The 23,580-nt window shown below is 34.6% G+C and overlaps 1 protein-coding gene across 3 annotated transcripts in view; it reads right to left on the bottom strand.

Moving 5' to 3' along the window:
• Nucleotides 1-23,580, bottom strand: part of C2H10orf67 (chromosome 2 C10orf67 homolog) — a 42,986-nt gene that overhangs the window by 15,869 nt on the left and 3,537 nt on the right. For all 3 annotated transcript variants that reach the window (XR_003495193.3, XM_027450630.3, XM_013098416.5), the window contains 5 exons: nucleotides 23,401-23,475; nucleotides 20,344-20,493; nucleotides 12,677-12,821; nucleotides 11,455-11,513; nucleotides 7,767-7,832 (listed from right to left, as the gene is read on the bottom strand). Coding sequence is in view for 2 of the 3 variants with exons in the window: in XM_027450630.3 (XP_027306431.3) it covers nucleotides 7,767-7,832; nucleotides 11,455-11,513; nucleotides 12,677-12,821; nucleotides 20,344-20,493; nucleotides 23,401-23,475 (495 nt within the window). In the remaining variant the exon portion in view is untranslated. The remainder of the gene's footprint in view (nucleotides 1-7,766; nucleotides 7,833-11,454; nucleotides 11,514-12,676; nucleotides 12,822-20,343; nucleotides 20,494-23,400; nucleotides 23,476-23,580) is intronic.

Here is a 23,580-nt window from a genome sequence, read left to right on the forward strand (position 1 = left end):
ACAGAATCAGTTTGAAATACAACATATACTACTTACAGCAAAAATCCATTCATATTACCAGAAAGTATTTCACCCTGGGCAAGACTCCTAATTGCCTGAAAGATTCTAAACATGAACACTGTTGACTGAACAGCCACAAAGGCGCAGCCGGAGAGTGAAGATGCAGTGGGTGTATGGACCTGCTCAGGAGGCTTGACAGATTTTCACTTTCTACTTAGTGTAAATGTAGAGGAGTGTATCAGACACAGTGACCTGGGAAACTTCTATTTTGGGGAATTTCAAGAGTCTTCTTTCTTCTTGCATAAGTTACGAAATTATAATTACTTCAGCCATTGTAAAAAAATAAAATTTAAAAAAAATCTAGAAGTTGTATGTATGTATGTACATATGTATGTACGTAGCCAAAGGTTACCACCCTTTTTTTGGATGTACTTATAGCTTCCACGGCTTGCAGTACAAGTGGCATCAAAATGGTTTTATAAATTTCTGTTAGGATCTTATGGAAAATTAATTCCTTTTAGTTTAGTTAAGTTAAAAAAAAAAAAAAAGGTAAACTTGAATGAACCTCAACACTATCAATAGAACAGATTTCAACTCTAATAATTATAATGCTATTGTAAGACTTTGCAATAACATTGAATAAACCTTGAAGAATATAAATACTGAGGAAGAAAACCATTTGGTCTGTAATAAATGCTATGATTTAAGGGATGAATTTAGGGAAGATAGGGAACAGAATGAACCCAAGAAATGAAATTAAAAATAAAAGTAATGAATGTATGAAACAGATTTCAGGAGAACTGTGGCAATCCTCTTTGGCAGTCTTTATATTCTAGTATTATATCCTTCTCATCATTACATTACTTGAATTTGAATTATTTGCTCTAAATGGATAAAATAATGAAAAAATATTCGGTAAGATAAACCTCCTAATTGATGGGACTAGCTAGAATGATCTACTTTTCCATCTCTAGTCTGTTTTCCTACTAAATACTATTTCTTCTTGTATCTACCTTCTATTTTGTCAACAGTGCAGTATGCAGTCATCTGCTGCCACTGAAACTGAGGATAAGCAGATACCTTATTATTTTCAGTATCTTCATTCATAACAAAATGGATTTTCCTCTGTAAATACAATCCCCATTTAGATACATAAAAATTTCTAAGGCGAATGCAGGTGTCCCCTGAGCTACCTACAAAACAAAATTACACAACCAAATCCGCTACAATACAAACACTGAGCAAAGTATCAGCTAACACCATATGTGTACTTAATAGTAATAATTGAATAGTAATTTAACTTTATTGACTGTACCGTTGTGTGCTCCTTCAAGCCCACATTCAAAAAATTAAAAAACCCTATACAGCAGAAACGTACCAATATCATTTACTATTCTATTCATTAACAGTAGATTATACCTTGAAAACACTTAAAGCCACGTCAAAGTCTGTGTGGTTTCTGAGAGGCAATTATATAGCAAGACTGTTCTCATAGTATCTAAGGATCTTTTCTGGTGGGTTTTGGACAAAAATCTCCTCCTGCTTGACAGGAAAATCGTCCTTAAAATGAAAAATGTTTTGTAGACAGTACAGAGGCTGAATTTCTGTTGAAATTTTATGTTATTGCTATTGAGATTTAAATTTCATGTTGTTCCTGTGAAGATTTTACTGTATGATTAAATTTTTAGGACAAGTAGAGTAAATTAGAGTAAATTAGAGACAAGTAGAGTAGGGTAAATTTCAAAGCAGTACTTAAATTATATGCACTACATATGGATAGAAAGTAAATTCTTCGGTAAAGTATATTCCTCTATGCTTATAAACATTTGAGATGTAACTCAGTAACAAATAGTTAATTATTAATGGTATACCATTTTTTGGTTTAAGACAATCAAATATCACTTTCCAATATTACACAAGTTTCAACTAATCTAGATGTTCAGTTAATCTCAACATATGGCTTGTTCTCAACACATGCTGCAGATTTCCAGATCTAACTCTGATTAATAGGATATGTCAAATAACTGTTGAAGGAAATCCATCTTCAATAAGTGAGGCTGATTAACACATTGATTTAGATATTAACTTCTAAGCATCATGAGTTCTATTTATTTATTTATTTATTTATTCATTCTCCTATTATTTAAATTTTTAGGAAGATCAGAGATACCAATAATCCTCTACTCAAAGGCATTCAATCTAACTTTAGGGATAATAAAACATTAAAAGATCCTTTGTTCTTATAATGGTTCTCTATGTTTATTCTGATATAAAAACGTTCTGCAAAAGTTAAAGAATGTCTTCAAATATACATACATTTTCCAGCCGATTATTCTTCTGAAGTACATACAATATAACTCATAGCAAAAGAGAAATCCAAACTGTTCAACTCGCCTCACACTTTTGGTGAATGACAGGATGTGGTACTACGTACAAATGATAAATTATATTCTTATTTGATTATGACCACATTCATAAAGCTCACAATAGAGTGATGGTTTAAATAGTTCAAACAACTAACTCAAATAGATTCACAAGTGCTAATCATTCTTACAAAGGAGCAAAGTACAAGTTTTAAAGGAAAACCTTCAAATGCTATTAAAATTTTAAAAGATTTCTCTGTATTACTCTCACATATTCTTATACTTAAAGGATTCCAAATCTGGCAAGTGAGTAGGAGGACTTACAAGAACAGGCTGTCTTTGGAAAGTGAGGACAACTTATATAAAGCAGACCACACTTTCTCTCTCTTTCTCTCTATAAACCAAAGAAGTGTTTTTGATCATTCAGCATGAAAAAGGAGATCATAAATGGAAAATAACCCCTTTAACATTAACATTAATACAAACACATATAAATTTCTTATAAAATCATTGAGGCCACGGCCACAGGAATCCCCTCCCATGTCACTTCAATTGAAAATAGATTCTCATAAAGGACAAATTAATTCCCTGAATGAACTGCTTTGTGGAGTTAATACATTTATTTGACCATGGGCATATTTTAAAGTGTTTGAATGGTGGATGACAATAGGCTTTTCAAAGCTACACTAAGCTTTAAAACTATTTAAAAAAATTAGTTATGTAGTCACGAGTATTTTATTTGCAGACTCTCCCCAGTCTTTGCTTTCATCTCAAGAGAATTCAATGATTTCTTATTATCTTTGAGCAGCCTTTCAGTACTGACAACTACAATGTAGTAAGAACACTTCATATCTATTCATGTTTGCCAGACTTCTTTCAGATGTATATATTCAGGAGGATATACATATACATATACATATACATATACATATACATATACATATACATATACATATACATATACATATACATATACATATACATATACTATATGTATATAGGATGCATATGCTATTGTTGCTTGAAGACTGGGAGAAATTAAATACATACATTTGCAATAATAACCAACCATACCTCACGACAAGTATAAAAATGTGGATAAACTCCAGGATCTTTGTGACAGGTTATCTCAGCCGATTCTCAAGAGCCTCTCAGCACCATTTAGGCCCTACCAAGGATTTTCCTGTTTCTCAGGTGAGAGCTTTAACCAAATGCCCTAGCAGCATTTTAAACTCTGCTTCTATTTCTACACTTCCTTCAGTATCACATCCTACTTGGTAAATCTTGGTGAAGTAAAGGAAATATTTTTCTTGTGGATAAACTTGATTCTCAGCTTAAGAAAATAAGAAATAAAAGTTTATTCAATACAGGGACTATCTTTTAAAAACTTACAGTGCTGTGCAGTACAGTAAACTATTGGTCTTCTGCAATACTATGGCATGTACTTAAGGTAGACTTTGTGCTGCTTTTGGTCTTGAAATTTGTAGGTATTTTGTCAAACAGCATCCCACTTCTCTGTCTCTACTTCATGGCATTGTATTTTTAGGTAAAGCACTGCTGCCTGTGAACAACACTAGGATTTGGGGCCTAGTGTTATAAACGGCCATCAGTATTTTTAGCTACTTAGGCGGTAAAACAGTAACAAAAGGATTTCTTCCAGCAGATTCCTACCTTGAAAATTGAACTGATATCAGCTGGACAAACCTTGAGCTAGGCTTACTGACTAATTATAGCTGTCAAACATCATGCCCTGGCATGTTCACTCTGTCTAGATTAAAATGCAAGGAACAGCCAGGAACATTTAAATTCAAAGGGACAGTGAGTGGAAGATAAGGACCAAATCTAGGAGTGTTGTTATTTAGACACAATGGAAAAAAAAAAAAGTGTAGAAGAGTAAAGTTGTAGTGAGAGTACAGTCTTACTAGTACAGTGTAATGGAAGTATTTATTTATTCAGCTAAAACACAAATATAGATTTTAGAAAAAACAGTAGAAAAAAAACTAGATTAAGACAAATAAAGTAGAGGTATAACACAAGCGGAACACTGCAATATTAGCTAATAAAATCTATCTGTATTTTACTTTAAAAAAAGGTAATTGCATACTTCTTTCTGTGCCACACCCAGGACACCTCGCATTTTTGTCTCAGTGGCAACTCTCTTCTCCTTTTGCTGCTAAAATGAACCACCAGGAAATACGAACACAATTATATGCATAAACTTCTGGAAAAAGTCTAATACCAACTCTTTCTTGTAATTTATAAAAAAAAAATAAAATTAGAAAAAAAGAAGCATTCTTTAAATAGGATATTCAAAAGGCAAGTGACTTTGCAGATACAAAGTTAGTTGTGTTAGCACTTTGATCTATGCCAGTGAAAAACTATTTTTCAGTTCACAGATAGGGGACATGATAATTGGAAAGAAAAACACTTTTTCTTCGAAAACTCTGTTGGATATGAACTGGGACTGTTAACAACATCAGAAAGTGACAGCAACTCTTGGCTTGCACTGAGTTGTAACAAAGCCAGTAATTTCTGTGTTACTGCTCAACATTGATCATAAATTTGTATTACTCAAATGAGAGGAAAGCAGAAATATTGTTTATAAACAACAAACCCCACAAATATTGAGAGAATCATTAAAAGCATGCAAGAAGGGAAAAGATTCCCATAAGATTTATTCCAGAATTTTACTATTGATTCAAATCTGTGTACTTCTTTATTGATTCTGTTTTGTAATTGTTCATCAAACACTATTATATTTTTCAGGTTCAAACTATTAGGAAATATCATTTTATATCATTTTATATCACTTTCTAGCATTTCAATTTATTGTAATGAAGTCAAAATATGCAGAACTACATGGTAATACAAGAAATATTTTATTTATATTATAATCTTCATGAAATTGTTTTTAAAATTGCTAGTACTTAGAGATCTTCTGAGAGTGTAAATGCTTTATTCCAGCCATATGTCATGGGATTTATATTTTCAGGATTTATATATTTCAACCTTACTTACAAATTACTTTTTACACTCAGCACTCATTTCTCTTCCTCTTGAGCACTATTGATTCTGAGAGTGTTTTTATTCTCTTGCTTGTCCATCTTTCATTTCCACATTTGTATGCACCCAGAGTATCAACAAGAAGTCTCAATGAGCAAAGCGTGTAAGGTCTCACGGACTCTACTCCTTCCTTGCTGATTCCCAGAGGATAAGAATTCCACTTTATTTCCATGTTATTTGACATTCCCTGTGCATAATACTGCTCTGTCTTATCTAACTTACTTCATTAATGCTATATTTCATGATGATTTGTTTGATAATATGCAATGGAAAGATAAGGCCACAAAAAGTTGCATTTTAAATAAATGCAAGGAGGTACTACAGGGTAGTCAAGGTATCTTCATCTCATTTCATAAGGGACCATGATGCATGCTTTCTGTACATTTATTTTGGGGCACTACAGGACCTTAGAACCAGCACACAATGTATGTCCTAGATATTTGGTGTGCCTGACTGCAGAGAGAATTAGGAAGAGAGGGAATAGTGAGGCCAAACCTTGCTCAACAGCCTTTGCAAATGTTGGCTGGCTATGTGCTCATTTGTTTTTAACTCAGACTATTTCTAACCTAGAAAGGTTTTCCCAGTTCATTCAGCAAGATCCCCTTAGATGAAGCATTTCTAGGTAAAAATTTGAACTACCTCTGTGGCAAAAATAAACAGAACTGAATATCTAAGAATCAATCTTCATTTTTCAAGATAATTTTATTTTGAGTACCGATTTTTGTCATGATTTAATTAAAGTTTTCTAATCTCTGTATTTTTTCATACATTAAGATCATATCAAACCTGACTATCTAAGCTTTAGTGTAAAAGATTCCACAAGGATTTCTAGAACTTTCACAACTCAATGTGTAATTCACTTAAAATTATTTTTAACACAAGTAAAATCACTTAAAATGATTTTTCCAGGTACCTCAGCTAGGATTTGAGATCCAGAACTGAGTTCTTCTCCTGTTATGTATCAGTTCTGAAACGTACTATGAAGCCAAATCAATTCTCAGTTATACCATCTAACAACAATGCCTTCAACTGCTTTTGATAAATATGCAGATTTACAAGTCCACAAATCAGACTGCAGTACTTAGCTAGCATTCTCTACTGGCACATTCCTATCCCAAAAGACTTTCCTAGAATGAGCAGAGTGTATAGCCTGAGTTAACAAACTAAATGTAGACAGTCAGCTTTTAAAATCTTTCATTTATCACTTCCTAATTCCAACAGAATCCCACTTACATATTCAGGAGAAAATAAATTTTCTTTAAATGTCATGAGAATGATAAAGTATTTGCATTATGAAGATGCTGATTAAAATTTATTTAATAGGCAGTTATTTTTTTTTTTAACCCTCATCAATTGATTTGAAAGACCTGTTCTATAACATTATATTTTGATTTTCTCTAGTTTTAAAAAATGCAGTCCTACAAAACTTACCCAGACTCACTGAAACTGAAAATTGAGTAAGGTCTGCAGGATTGGCCCCCCTACTAAAAAAGCCCAAGACACATGGTGCTGAGATTAACAAAACAAAGTAAGTAAAGCAGCTATGACTTGGCACAAAGTTTGACAAGCTGCAGAAAAGCAAATGTTTAAATAACTGAAGTGGTACTGATTTTCTATTCACAACCTTTTCTCTCCTAAACAGTATCATATTCTTTTCCAGCACATTTAGATTGCAAGTCAAGCTGTGTTTTATTTTTTATTATAATAAACCCAGTCAGTTTACTGTAACAAAGACATACTAGTGGTGATCAGTGTGAAAGCCAGTACGAAATCAGGCTAGGAAAAAAAAAAAAGTCAAATGGTAAAATAAAGGACCAGCCGTCTGGAAAGTTCCTGAATCATGTAAAAAGAAAATAAAAGGCTGTGTTCTTATGAGACTAATGCAGAATACAAAAATATTTTAAGACAAAACTCTGTATCTTTGTTTACAACATTTGTTAACAGCAGCAGCAAATCTTTCTAAATAATGTTGCATTTAAATATTTTTCAAGCCCTCCTAAAAAAAGAAGTGTTCTTTTTTTACAATATAGTTCTAGTAATGTTGTTTATCTGTTCTTCTCAAAATACCATTTACACAAAATAAAACTCTAACACATTTTTGCTATGTTTTTTTTTTTTAACATGAAAAACAACTTCCTGACCTAATATATATATTATATATATATATAACATATACATATATTATATATATGTTATATATGTTATATATATTATATATACATATATTATATATATGTATATATATATAAAATCTATGGGTATTAAAAAGTTTTTGCATGTTTTATCAGATTTTCAGTAAATGATGGTTTACCAAAAGTACTGTATACATAAATATCTTACCACATTGTTAGCTAAGAGTCTTCCATTTTCAAGCTCTGTCTTCATTTGTTCTTGAATTTCAATCAACTAAAATATAAACACATGAGAGTTAGTGTTGGATTTCTTATTATAAACAGGCATAATTCTCTAAAACTTCTTTCTAGATACAGTCTCCCTGATCAGGAGACTACATGTGGACAAGCATTTTTATATTATAACTGGTCGCAGATAGGCAGCTGGGCTACAGCTGGATACTTTCATGGTAGGATTTAATAATGCCATGAGTCACACATAGAAAGTTCTCCTGATGTAAGCAAAATAGAGTGTGATGTCATGTGGGGTAGGAAGATGACAAAAACATTAGAAACAGACTTCGATGACTTACACTCAGAAATGTGGCTAACTGTCAGTGAGTTGTGGAAACCTGTTACAGTCATACAGCAGTGGCAGTGGCAATCCTTCTGTTACACATTTGTGTAATGATCAGCAGAATTCTGTACAATCTGCAGGGAATTCTAACAGATCCTTGTAAAATACACTTTGCCGGGCAAATTACACATTTAACCTCAGCAAAGACAAAGGATTGTGCCTAAGGAACAATTTAAGCAGGACTTTAAAACGAGCTTTCAGAAGTTCTGGGATCAAGCTTGGTTAAACAGTTACACTGCATGGCAAAGCGTCCTTAGGTTCTGCTGGTTTTGAGCTGTCAGAGCTACTGTCACTTGGGACTTGCAAGTTAAACATCTATATTTCTCAGTGTCATGAAGAAGAGAGTTTGTTACTTACTGAATTTGCATTTAGAACATATTTAAAAGGGGACAATGTTGAGTACAACACTGTCATTCATTTTCTTTCATAAAAATGGAGAAACGCTCCCCTTCAGCATAATAACCTAGAAGCTGGAATGCTCAGCCACAAATCAGGGCAGCCTACATTGTATGCCTCTGGGAGTTTTATGGGGCTTGATTACAATATCCCAAGTCATGGAAAAGTAGCTTAACTACCACTCTATGATGAGAATAAGCCACCAGTTCTGTTCAAGCTGTGCCATTGGACTCAAAGAATATGAAATTCATGAGACTAGATACAGAATACTCATGCATGAGCTTCGTAACATAGCAAAGCTGTGACTGCATGAGAAAGGGAGAACATTGTGTTTTGACTTACTAGATCATTTATGAATTTTACATTAGATTATGAACTAAGAGGAAAAAAAAAGACAAAAACACCAAAGAAACAAAACAACAACCTCCCCCACTAAGCACACACACACAAAACCCTAACAAAGGTACTCAGCAATAATCCAAAGAACAAATGTACAGAAAAGTTCCCTTCTCTATGCTGAGTACCCTTGCCTGTCATCTAGAGATTATGCCTTCTCTGTGCTTGCCTTCCACGCACCCAGCTTTAAAGTGAATATTTTCCAAACAGAACCCAGTGTAAACTAGCAGTTAAATCATTGGTATATAGAACTACGTGTTCAAATGTCCTCAAGTTCACCAGAACCCTAGGCAAGTGCTCTAGTCCTTATGAGAAACTCAGTGCCTGCCATCTCTTATGAAGCTTTGAGAGAAATCATAGAGGCAGCTGCCCACAGGCAGGGCACAGCTTGGCTGCCTGGGCACAGGAAGAAGTTTCAGACTCCAAGACCCACTTACAATACATCAATCAGTATTTTCTAGTTAGTCAGTTAAGAGACAGAGCTTCCAACATGCTTCACCATCACTTACTACCGAATGATTCAACATTGAGTCTGCTTCAAATCCCATTTTTAAGTGTCAACTTTTCCTTACACAGCATCCATAGGATACTGATGTCTGCATCAACTTTGTGAACTCCATTTCTGGAGTGAAGTTCCAACTGTTGGGCACTGCAGTAGTGCATGTCTTCTTGCCTGGCTCCTCTTTTTAAAGATGAAAGAAGAATTTACACATATTCTGCCTATCAAGTGAACATCTTTCAGTGGGATATGCAAAGAAGGGGAAAAATGTCAGAAACTTCAATAATTTGGTTAATCATTTAGAACTGTAGCTTTTCTTTTGGGAATGGAAATAATCCGTTTTGTTATCAGAATTGTAATGAGAAGGATCCAAAGGATTCAGACAGCAATACAGTCTTACAGTTTATCTAACTTGACTGATACATATTATGGATAGTTGTATTGGAGGAAGTTTTGGAGGAAAGCACATGATCCACATTTACACAAATACAGCACTTTCAAATCATGTGAGAGGAAGGTAAAAATGTTCCTATGCTTCTACTCAAACCCACAGACTGAGGTAGTATCTATGGGAAGATACCGCATGTTAGAATGCCCTCCATTGTATGGAGATAAAGTGAAAGAAAATAAAGAGTAAATTTCAGGAAAAAATTTCCTGTGAGTGAAAAAATGGAGAAAAATGTACTATATAAAATATTATTTGGACTTTGCAACTGTAATAAAAAGAAATGTTCAGTATAGGAACTAATGACAGCCACTTTCTTTACACCATAATCAGACTTCAAACCTAAGCGGGATTCCTGAGCATTGTCAGACCTAAACATCAACAAAACTAACAGAAGCAACCCTTCTTTGACTGACTAGAGCATTAGGCAGACCAATTAAGTTTCCACTTGTGATTTTAGATTTCATGTATAGGATCCTGATAGTTTTTAAACTTTAATTAAATTAACCTATCGATACTCTTGTAAAGATAAGTAGGTACCAGTATTTTCAGGGTGGGAAACTTGGTCATAGAAGACAGATTCATCTAAGGTCACAAAGAAAGTCAATGGAAGGGATGATTTTAGAACTCCAGTGCCTCAGTCATCATCTATCCCCTACCCACACCCCCAAGCCCTTCTTTAAATGTGTGTTTTTTTTTTTTTTTTTTTTGGTGAGAATTTACTAATGTTGGAATAAGGACATAGAGGCATCACTATTTCCATTATACTTTACCACAAGGTGAGTTTTCTACAAATCCTTTTGGAAATGTTTGACAGAAGGAATGTTCTTTACAGGAATTTAAATGTTCTGTTAAAAATGAATAGGTCTCAGGAATGAGAACTATACACTATCAAAAAAAGTAATTTGAGAACTATCACAAGATAGAAAGCCAACTGGAAATATATCTAGATGTTATACCAGGAAGATGTTAAGACCTGTCAATGTTTTATTGAGATCACTTATTAATAAATACATATTAGCATTTAAAAGTTATTTTAAAAATGATTTTTATAACTCGTTCAGTTACTGTTTTGCTCATATATCACATAAATAATAATTCATATATACGAATAACTCTATCTATAAATAGCAGAATATTTAACAAATCACAGGTTACCAAAATTAACCTTTATTTTTTTAATTAACTAGCTATTTGCATATGCTCTTCTTCTTTCCCTGCCTTTGAAAGGTTACTGAATGTGTTTCTTTTTATATTAAAGTCATCAACCATTTTACTGTAGTTTATTGAGGTTCAGAATTTTCACTGCATTTTAACAAAAGTGTATGATATGATGGGATGAGAAACCACCATCCTCATTCAAGGAACACTAGTTCATTATTACTCTACAGTGAGTTACACTACCATAAAACAAAATTTATCCTCATTCAAGTTAAAGTCTATTTCTCAGCTTTCCAGCACTGTTTGGTCTATACACTGCTAATAGTCCAAGCTCATTAGTGTTCTACCATGGACGTAGCTCATAAATGCAAAAATTGCAGTACCTTTTGAATAGTTTGCTCATCAGTTTCCATTTTTAATTGCATGCTTTGAACTTGTCTATCTGAAAACAAGAGGAGAAAGAGAAAAACCATGAAATTACATGCCCACATGAACGTATGCAAAACGTTTGCTTCAGGTCAGTCTATAAACCCAGTGGAATGCACAGTGGATGAGAGCCCTGGCAGAACGGTGACCTTCACAATCGCCCTTGACATTCACAGCCTTCTTCCTGCTGTTCAGCCGGCTGGTCAGATAGAGATTGAGGAGTAAGTTCAAGAGCCAAGTGTGACTGAGTGCCCACAGCTTTTCATTAATACTAATTCTGGACATCCTTGCTGTTAGTCACAGCCAATACAAAGTGTTTTAGCAGGTGGTTCTTTATTGCTCATACAAAACTACCAAAAGATGAGAAGCACCATTGAATCAGATGATAAACAGGAATCAGGAATATATTCTATATCAAATTCATCTTGCCACTATTAAAGGTGATACTGAGTCTTATCTATATGGACATAACAAAACTAAACAGCCAAATCCTACTCTACTGCAATGGCTTCCGGTCTTCCATTAAATATTTCACACTGCCAATGTATGAAAAGTAACTTGTAGGTAAAGACTGTACATCGTCCTTCAAGGGGCAAAAAAACTCCTTTTAAGATCTGTAATAAAGCAAAGGTATGAAAGGTAGTGACAGCTTATTTGATAGAAACTGATCTGCTAGAAAACTTCCACATAAAACACAAAAGTAGGTAGTCAGATGAAGAAATGCGTATTCAGATATTTTGCAAAGCTCAAAAACTACTCTAGAGAGAGTAGGTTTTAATACAGTTCCATTAAGATAAAACAGTAGACCATCATTTTAAAATATCAATATCTACATCCAACACTCTTCTATTTCAGTAACTTTAGCACGTGTATCTGTCACAAAATATGAACTCTAACCACATTGCTAGGCAATATCAGAAGTCTCAAAAGCCACAGCAAATATTCCTTTGTCATAAATTAAAATTATGTAAATATATGCATTAAAATTAGAATAAATATGTATGAATTTCTGTACAAATACATACAAAATTAGCATTCAATACCAGAAAAAGACAACAGTCCAGAAATGAGTTGCTATCCTTCTGAAGCATGCTAACAATTAATTCCAACTTTAGTAACATTTCTTACATGCTGCAGTTAAGCTGATCATCTTGATTTAACAGCAGTTTAAACTTTTACCTAGTGCATATTTTTCTTTTTCAGACTGTTTCAGAGAATTTTCAAGACGAGAAATCTCGTTGCGCAGTTTAAAAACCTCTTCATTGAAAACCTCTCTCTCCTTTTCAGACTTTTTTTTTTCATGGTCATCATCTTCAAAGACAACCTAAAAGATTGCAATGCCTTGAATTTGTAAGTAAGGAATCGAGGATTTAAACACGCTGCACTGGTATAATATTATACAACACAGTATCATATAATTTCTGAATTCTATTACAGAGTCATAATATGAATAGAAAAAAAAAGTTGTGACTCTAAATGGGTCCCCGCTAGAAGAAAGGCTGCAGTACATTATATACAAAGACCATAACACATGGGGACATTTTATTGACAGGAATAATGCATATCATACTGTTTGTGTGCCCTCATCATTCAGGTCAATTTATTATGGAGGCTGTGTCCAGGAAGGCAGCTGGGGCCTATCCACCCACACTTCCCCCTGCGTTTATGAAGTGCTGTCCGTAACTAGGCAGGCAGGAGAGGCTGTGGACAGGCAACACCAGGGGGTTGCAAAGTGCATGGCGAAGGAGGGGGGCTTGTTGCCTTTGTGCCATTTCTCAGTGACAGTGCTGCCAGTGTCATGAGGAGCACATCACATGTCAAAGCGGTGAAGTTTTCAGGCTGGGAGCCGCATGGAGTCCATCAGGCCTTCTGATATCAACACAGTTGGTTTTCTACTTGGTGTCGGAGCCACCCAGAGGCAATTCATATTCTGAACATTAACATGGCTTTGCATGCCTGTCACACATAGACCGTGCAGGGGTTTAATGCTATTGAAGACTACGGTTTAAATCTCTATGCAAACAGTGATTACCTTGTAAGAAGGTTCCAGGATAACATACAACAAAAGACTTTAAAGTTATAGTTTTAGTAAAGCAAACTCATTTACATTTTTATTATGCGTGTCCTTTGTTTAAATCTTGCCACATCCATTATGGAAAAGACTTCTTATGCAACTGAAGCTTATTGGGACAGCTACTCTTTTTTTCTTGTTGGTTTCAAAGCTATTGAAAACATTTGAATATATTGTCTTATGGCTGTCTAGATTTTACTGCCACATATTTCTTTTAAAATTATAGAAAAGCTTTCAAGCTGGCACGAATCTTTATAGTAATACCAGAATATTAACTAACTCCTGAAACCATTTAAAATATTAACACAAAAGAGAAGACTCAGACAGCAATTACTTCGCTTACTAAGGAAAACTTAGGATATTATTTGCTTTGCTTGGTAAAAATATGTACTCTTTTTAAAAAATTACTTGAAAATAAAAATGTTAAAGAACTTTGAAAACAAAATTCAAAGGTTTTCAAATGACATATAAACTTGAACTATAATGTATTTATGGGTTAAATTTAGTCCAGAACTTTATGTTTTTCCTCAGAAAGGACAGTTTTGATCTCCAGTTTACCAGAACAAATTATCATTGTATTATATAAAGCCACAAAGTTTTCACTGATTTTATAAGAAATCATGTAAATAAAATGTCAAGTGTTTTGAAAAGTAATTCAGACTACTTTGTGTCTCTCCTTCCTTTACCGAAGAAACAGTAGCAGCTTACATAAAGACCCAATATTATTAAAAACGTTATTTTTAGTAATGCATTTTTTTGGAACTCTAATAAAATACTTGAACATTATTCATTGTAAACAGTCTTAATGCAGTAAGAAACTTTCAATTAGTCTTCTGAGATAATTACTAGATTGCATGTTTTTACTGAAAACTTTTACCAAGTTCTGTAGAGAGACTAGCACAGCCTAGGGAAACCAGTAGTGCTAAGAGTATGAGCAAAATATTGCTCATACTCTTATGTATTTAATTAACATATTAATGTAATTAACTAAGACTCTGATCTAGCAATGGTCAACCAGAAACCCTGCAAAACAAACTTACTTTTAAGTAACTGTTACAGCTCCTAATGGGCTTAGTTAGGTATTTGTTCCCTCACCCTTGCTATATATTAGCATTAATTACTGATGCTCAAAGAAGACCCTTTAGTCTTAGACAAACTAAAACGATTTGAAATGGAAATTGAATGAGCTTTAAATGGTATCGCAACTATAAGCGTGGTCATAATATTTTACTGTTTTAATGAAAGGCTGTAAACTACACACAAGACGCTTTCTTCCCAAACTTCCCCTTTGCACATTACTCAGGCAACCTTTAGCTCTAGCTCCACCATCTGCTAAGCCCAAGAACTGCAGGTCATTAACTATTCAGTCTCCTGCTGCAATGAGGACACTCATTAGCAAAATGAACAAAGGGACAATTTTCTGTAGCTACAGTCATCTGTTACACTTTGAGTGGCAGGTTTTGTAGCAATGTTCTCTCTACCATCTGCCCACAGCGGTAGCGTTTGGCTTGCTTAAACTGGGGAACTTTTAAGTTGTAAGAAAAAAGGGCTAAAGGTTGGAAGGCAATTATAACATGGCTTATACAGGATACTTCAACATTTCTCACCTTATCTAGTTTATTGCATTCATTCTAACATTTTTACTAACTTAAATTAAAAAATGTATATTTTAAGCCTTAATAAATTCACCTATATATTTATTTAATATTAGCTTTTACTGATTGTAGACTTTTACAGTGATACTTCTAGTAGTACTAGATAGATCCGCATACATAATTTTGGACTATAACAAACTTAAACCAGATTCATCCATCGATAAGCACAGTATTCTAGCCAAATGGTCCTTGAGGTAATGCTGGGAGAATATAGTTATTTGTTATGCAGTTCAGAACAACTCATTTCCCTTTGATATCTTGCATTATTTAATATACACTCAAAATAATTATCTGTTTGAATAACAGGTCTGATTTTTGCGCTTTTACTGCAAAGAAACAAAATGCAAATTACTGATGCTACCTTAACATATCAAACAAGAAAATATTTGAGCTTATGCTAGGGAAAATTATAAACTAAAGTTTGGATCTGCTGCTGAGATATTATGAATTTGCCTTGAAAACAAAACCTATTGTTGAACATCAGTCATTTAAATTATGATGTACCTTTCCCTTTCTAAGCTATACTTTAGGTATTTAAAGTCTATTATTTGTACCACAAGAGGGTGCAATTGTACAAGATGTCATGAAAAACATTCAAAATGTACATGTTTTGAGTTGGAAGGGGAATGATCATTTCAGTGTTTATTTACATTTATTCTGGAAAATTATATATCCATAACATGTTACATAACACATTTATAATTTTAATTCTTTCACCAAAATTCTTTCTTGAATTATTATCTATACCTCTCAAATGTTGAGTGTGAAAAGTTCTAGCATGGCCTATGGTTGAACACAAGCCATTACTTTTCAGACAGTCACCCTCTTACTACACCCCTATCTTCAAATCAGCTAATGGATATATTCTAAAAGGGCTTCCAGTCTTGAAAATTTTGGGATATCAAGATGCCTTTATTCCTTTGGAAACATAATCCAATCAGCAATTATTATGTGGTTTCATCTCCTAGCCAATGTATTTGCTTATGTCGAGTCTTTTAAATCTAACAGAATGAAGGCACCTGCAAGGATGGGATTAACAAGTAACTACAGGCCCAAATAGCTCTTCTTATCTTTTTAAAGCATGGCAGAGCTGGAAAAAGAGTTAGGGTAGCATAGCTTTGGAGGGAGAATAGGCATTGCATTGCAAATTCCTTGATAGAGGAAAACAGAATGCTTTCTTTTGTATAAATGCAGAACCCTTGGAGAAGAAGCAGAGCTGATTCCTCATTTCCAGGTATTTTTTGAGATCTTTCACTGCTGAACGAGGGCTTTGCCCGAAGAAAATTTTGCTTCTTTCAAAAATTATGCAAAGTGCACGACCTAGACAGAATCTTATCTTATTGGAGTGACAAAGACAAATGTCAACAGTAGATATTTACCCTACAAGCTCCACAGTCCACATAACTAATGTAACACTGAAGTTCTCCTAAGTGAAAACTTCACCACGGTGCCGCCTAGTTTTCTCTGTAGGCAAACGGCCTCATCCATGAATATTCACCTCTACCTATGGTCTGAAACTACAGACTTCAAGGAGCTTCCCACCCCTTTAGTTGAAGCTAAACTTTAGCTAAACTTTAAGGCATGACATACACATGTAGCACATTTAATGCTGTCTTTTAAACAGTGCTATTAAATCAAACACCTTGCAAAAGTCTTGTGTTGACAGGTACCATCCAACCAAATGGGTATACTACTGAAATAAAAAAAACATAAATCAGCTTTGTCAGAAAATGTCTATTTTGTAAAATCTGTAATGCTGATTAAAAAAAGGTCAGAGTAAGTTTTTCATTATGTTAACATACTTAATACAAACAGGTCAGCTGTCTCCGGGGGATTCCTGAACCTAAGCTATTTGGGTTTCCTCACCTACAAATGCACATTCTCTGCAAATATTTTAAATCCTTTCTGGAGGCTAGTAAATTAGAAAGTAATTGTTACCCTGTGATACAGGCACATTGTTCTGCCTTCTATACATCCTTATACATCCTCTGCCTGCAATACATCCTTTTTTAAAATGCCCCCAGGATTTTCACATTATAACCAATTCTACAATTTTCATCTAATAGTAAGCTCATGCAATTGTAGCCATTTCCTTTGCTCCCAATATGTTAAGATTATTTTGTCCTTAATATTGCCATTTACAGTTCTTTTTTTGATTCGCTGTCCATTTCATACCCTTCAAAAACTTCCAGTATTAGTTGGCATCATTTTTTTTTCCCCACGGGTTATATTCTGCTTTAATTTCCATGATTTGATAATGTAATCTTGCTGTAGAACTAAAATATGACTTGAGTAAAAGCTGTCCTCTCTTGATTATGCAACTACGTCTGGCTTTTTGATCACATAACATTTTTTTATTTGAGATTTCAGCTTTTTCATTCATATTCCTGGGTTCAGATTTTGAGCTTCAGTCAGTTTCACTCACCAATATGAACCAAGTTTTTGAAATATTCCAGTAGTGTGCATACAATACCACTTTCATACACTAGTGTACTCACATATACCTTTAATTACTCATTTATAATTTCTTAGAAAACTATCTTCCTGTTCAGCAATAAATTTCAAGGTCTAAAATAAGCATTTTGTTATATTCATTTAAAAAGTTTTGATAGAAAATTCTCACAGATGAAACAATATAATTCAGAACAAGAAAATATTCCTAACCTTTGTCTTCACCTTTGTCTTCACATGATATGGATGAATGCTTAAAATTACTTTTTCTCTTTAAAAGTTTTTCACTTGTAATAGAACCTCACCAGAGAGCTTTGCTAGTGACAGTTCAGGATTATGAGATTCTTACTGTGCAGTTACCAAAAATTTAAAAAATGAATTGTTCTCTGATGTTGAATATACTCCTCTTGTTTTTTAATTAATTATTTTTTTTAGCTGTTTCATCTTTTCTAAAAAGTTGTTTTAGTCAATGATTTTGACTTTACAGGTACAATTCTACCACATTTCAATGTTGTGGTTACATTACAGCACATTGTTTGATGGCAGCATGACTATGCCCATTTTCCCTCCCTCTTGGTTAAATCCTATTATTAGTGTACAGTTAATTACAATTTTTCTTCTCTTCACATCCTCTGCCATTTCAAACTAATGTCATTTGCTTGTAACACAAAAAGCTGGAATACTATTTACTTTCTCAGCTTATGCTATTAGTGAGAATCTACACATGATTTTTTTTTTTTAATTATTATTTTATTATTTTTTTTTTTGTTAAGCAGGACCCAATATTTTAGAGACCCTATGTGCATGTACTAATTTATTGCATCTGGCTCCAGAATGACAAACAGCTGATAGCTTGGGTATCTTTACAGTGGGTTTCACAGCCATTACAGTTGGTATACACACACCAGTTGTTCAAGAGGTAGAGTCCAACAGCTGCAGAACAATCTGATGATGCACCGAGGAATTCAGCATTGCAGCCACTAAAAATCTCCAAATACCTGAACTTGTGCCACTAAAAGCTGCAAGACAGCTTGAATTTTCCTGCTAAACTATTTGAATGATCAAAAATGTAACATCCAATTTCCAGTGGACGTTACAGACATTTCTTTACACTCTGCTTTCCAATCCAGTTAGGTGCACTAAAAGTACTCTCACCAAATCAGACCTTTTAAAAGATAGTGAAGACCCTGTACCCCTTAAATTCCACAGCCTACTGTGATAATGACAACGCTGGTTCACATCCAGCCTCTTCCTCTTCTGGAGAATCTGAATCATAAGGAATGCAATGACACCTTCCTATATGCACATGGGAGACTTGATTGCAGTCTTTGTTACAGAGAACATTTAAGTACACATATTTTCTTAAAGTAAGGCGGACTTATTGGGGCCAAATGAAGCAATGGAGAAATAAGCTGTTTCACTATTGACTGTTGTGGCTAACAAACCATTACAAGATGTAATTACTATCACTTCCTTCTGTACACAAGAACTACTGACCTGGCTTAAATATCTATTTCTAGAAAAGGTTGAATAGTTATGAATTCCAGCTGCAGAGAGATACCTCGTTTCTTTACAGGGTACATCTGCAACCCCATCTTTTTGCTTTACAGGTCATACTGTCTATCTTAGATGGCTGGCAGAAGAAGTAGATGGCATTTTCAGATCTCACAAGTACTATACATCTTAATGATGTATAGTAGCTGAGATGAAAAGGTAATCTAGTGTCAGGCTTTGCTAGAACCTCTTTAAAGCCTGAGCTTTTCATCAGTCTAAGACACATGTGAAGTTTTGGAAAGGTATTATAGATTTCTCACATTTCAGTGAACTGCAGACAAGTATACTTAATTCGTGTAGGACATGTTTATGTTACAGTGGGGATAAGGAGATGATGTATGGACTTATGTGGCTGAATTATGTTTACCATTTGAAGGCTACAGACTGAATATTTAAGGCAGTTCTTATAGCCGTTGTATCTAGCTATTTATGTCTGCATTTGTGGGGGAAAAAGAATCATAATTGAAAAGGGCTTTTCATATCTATTGATGGTAGTACCCAAGTAATTGTCATACTCAGCATTGCAGGAGTTAAGAAAAAATAAACATGAGAGATCTTAATCCTCATTTGGATACTTGAAGTACCAGTTTAAATGATTAACAACACAATTCTGAAGAAAATAAAATGATTTATTTCAGAAGTTATTTAGAGACAGAAGGAACAAAGAGAAACATGAAAAGAAGTAATTAAGTAAATTCTGTAAGAAGCAGTAGGACACAGATGGACTTTTTGTAACTGAAATGTTCATGTATGGAACAAAAATTGCATTGAAAACAATATTTTATTAAAGATTTATAATTTTTAAAATGTTTTTGTTAAGTATTTATAGAAGCATTTTGCATATATATATTTTTAATTAAAAACTAGACCAAAAGAGGCAGTACAACTACAAACCCTTGTTCAGACTATCACTGATAAATTATGTGAAATTAATAGAGCACTGTAGATTATTTTAGTCAAAGTACTTACCTTTAGCGAGGGTAACGTACTAGTATTTTCCCATCGTAGTGTTTTCTATAAAAATAATGAGACTAGAAGTATACTTTGTAGAAGGTGTTTAAAGATTTCCACATTCAGACAATGAGATTATGGTCTTTTTTAGAAAAAGAACATACCATTTTAGCCCTTCCTTTTTCTTGACATTCCTGCAGTTTTCTTTCCAGATTTTTAATTATGGACTCCTTCTCACGCAGTTTGTTACGTAAAAGCCTCAAAAGCTTTCCTGGTGAACATTCTGTGTCTTCTATATTTATGTTGTAATACTTCTATTACAAGAAGAGATTCTTGAATGACAGTCTTGCATAAACCACACAGACTTTCTTTTTTTTAAACTCTATTATTATTATTTGTAATTTAAATAAATCATGGGACATATTTTATATTCCAGAGTTCTGTTATGGTATTGAAAATAAAATTTTACTGTATCTGACATTTCAAATATATAAGCAAGAAGTACATTATATCTAATACACAATCTATAATACCATTAAAAAATACAAAGAAAAATTGGGAAAAAAATGCATATCTAATATATTTCAAACAAACAAACAAACAAAACCTCATATAATAAAATATGCAGAAAGTAGAGCATACGTACAGTGTGGCAAGATCATAAATGGTTTGGTTTGGAAGGGACCTTAAAGCTCACCCAGTTCCACTCCCTTGCCATGGACAGGGACACCTTGCACCAGACCAGGTTTCCCAAAGCCCCATCCAGCCTGGCCTTGGACACCTCCAGGGATGGGGCATCCACAGCTTCTCTGGGCAGCCTGGGCCAGAGCCTCACCACACTCACAGTAACAAATTTACCATTACCCCTTGTCCCATCACTATATTCCCTGACAAAGAGTCCCTCCCCAGCTTTTCTGTAGGCCCCTTGGAGGTACTGAAAGGCTGCTGTAAGGTCTCCCAGGAGCTCCAGGCTGAACATCCCCAGCTCCCTCAGCCTGTCTTCATCGGAGAAGTGCTCCAGCCCCTTGGTCATCTTCATAGCCTTCCTCTGGACCCTCTCTAACAGCTCCACATCCTTCCTGTGGGCCCCAGGGCTGAACGCACGGCTCCAGGTGGGGTCTCACAAGAGCAGAGCAGAGGGGCAGAATCCCCTCCCTCGCCCTGCTGGCCACACTCCTTTTGATGCAGCCCAGGATCCGGATGGCTTTCTGGGCTGCGAGCACACATTGCCAGCTCATGTCAAGCTTCTCGTCGACCAACACCCCCAAGTCTTTCTCCACAGGGCTGCTCTCAATCTATTCTCTGCCCAGCCTGTATTTATGCTTGGGATTGCCCCAGCCCAGGTGCAGGACCTTACACTTGGCCTTGTTGAACCCCATGAGATTCGCACAGGCCCACCTCTCAGGCCTGCCCAGGTCCCTGTGGATGCCATCCCTTCCCTCCTGCATGTCGACTGCACCACACAGCTCGGTGTCATCCACAAACTTGCTGAGGGTGCAATTAAGTGAAGATAAACTATTAAAATGTTAACTTCTGAATTCCTGGCATTTATTTTTGCTTCTTGATTGCACTAGTACAGTTCTTAAATTGCATTAAAGCATTAAAAAATAAGCATCTACAATGGATGATTTACTTCCTATGTAGTCAAAAAATAAAAATAAGATTTTCAAAGAAAAAAATGTGCAGCCTCCCACTATACAGAAATGTGTATCCATGGTGTATATATATATAGGGCCAACAACTGGCCATTACGAAACACTAAGCTTAGAAGTGTGTGTGAGCTCTCCCCTCATGAGTACCTAGACACCTAGTTTAAATCTTTTTCCAAGGTCAGGTGATTAAATATTTTTTAACTTTCTTAAAATATTAATATGAGCAGCAATAGCTACCTCTAGTGCAATACCCTAAGAACTGTAGCACTTACTGAGGAATTGAAAGAAGCAGGGTTCGATTCTTTCCCCAGATACAGTGGAGTCAAACTCAGTTCCTTCTCAGAGCACTCTACTTTCTGAGCTTGCATGCCTAGCATGGGGTCAATCTTTACCTGGTCGCTAAACCTGGTCTGAAAGTATCCAAGAATAATGCAAGATTTTCCAAAAGGAAAGAAAACCAAAGGGAATGTGACCCTGAAATTCAATTCCCTGCTGCTACTACACACTCCATGGAATTCAAAAGCTTTGTTTGTTTGTTTGTTTTAACCACAGAGTGATTACATGAACTAGAATTGGGAAAGAGAACTTTTCACACACAAAATAAAGCTTCCATTATTCCAGATGGTCTGTGTAGCAGTTACTTGATCACATGTAGACATTCACATTTTAGCTTTCACACTTTGCTTTTTTAATAGAAGAAGAAAGACAAAATTTAAGTTCCATACTTTCTAAGTTGGATCATTATTACTGTTCCCATTACACTCAAACCTGTTAATAAAAGTTTGCAGCACAGTCCCTAGAGGGCAGTAGAAAGTCACTCTGAGTGCACATGATCAGTCATCATTATCTCTATCTGGCAGCCTCAGTGTTCAATTATCAAATTTATCAAGACATTTTCAATTTTTGTTGAATGGAATTTTATGTGATCACTATGCTTCTGCTTCTGAAGAGACCCAGTTATAGACTGTCTACATTTATAGTAACATAATTACAAAAGCAGAGCACTATATTCTATATTAAGCCAACTTCATCCACCTTTTACAGCTGCCACATCTTTACTGTGAATTCAAACAAGTTTACCTTCCCACTGGCCAGTAGTTCCAGGAGATCCCTTCATTTGCTCTGGCTTTACTATCCTCATGCAAAAATAAGCACTGACTGCCTATATGGGTCTAATCCTTTGCTTTTTTTTTTTTTTTTTTTTTTTTTTAATTTTTTGTGGTCATTTATTTTTCACTAGTCAAGAAACGCAAAGTTGTGTAATTTTTGCTTTCTTCCACTGATGCCTACTAATATACTCCCTATGTATGAGGTAGTAACACTGTTACTTATCTAAAACTATATTCAAGAATGTTAAACTGCCCACTTTAATACTAGAGGGGGGAAAAACAGTACTTGTAAAAACAACATTTTGTGTTCATTATATTATTTCTACTTAATATAGTTTACATGCTTAGCCTTCATGGAAAATTTAAACATATCCTTCTCCATATTTAAGGAGTGTACTGACTTATGACATATTACTACTCCAATCAGCAGTCTACTACCACGTTAATGGTTAAAACCCACCTCAATATTTCCTCTGAGAATAGCCAATGCATCACATAACTGTTGTTGGTAGCTCTGACGAATTTGGATTTCTTTCTGCAATTTGATGAGCAATAATAGGAGGCAGACAATCACTAAATAATCAAACAAACCCAAACAAACAAACAAAATAATAATAATAATAATAATAATAATAATAAT

This window comes from Anas platyrhynchos, chromosome 2 (assembly GCF_047663525.1).
Source record: "Anas platyrhynchos isolate ZD024472 breed Pekin duck chromosome 2, IASCAAS_PekinDuck_T2T, whole genome shotgun sequence".
NCBI classification, from domain to species: domain Eukaryota; kingdom Metazoa; phylum Chordata; class Aves; order Anseriformes; family Anatidae; genus Anas; species Anas platyrhynchos.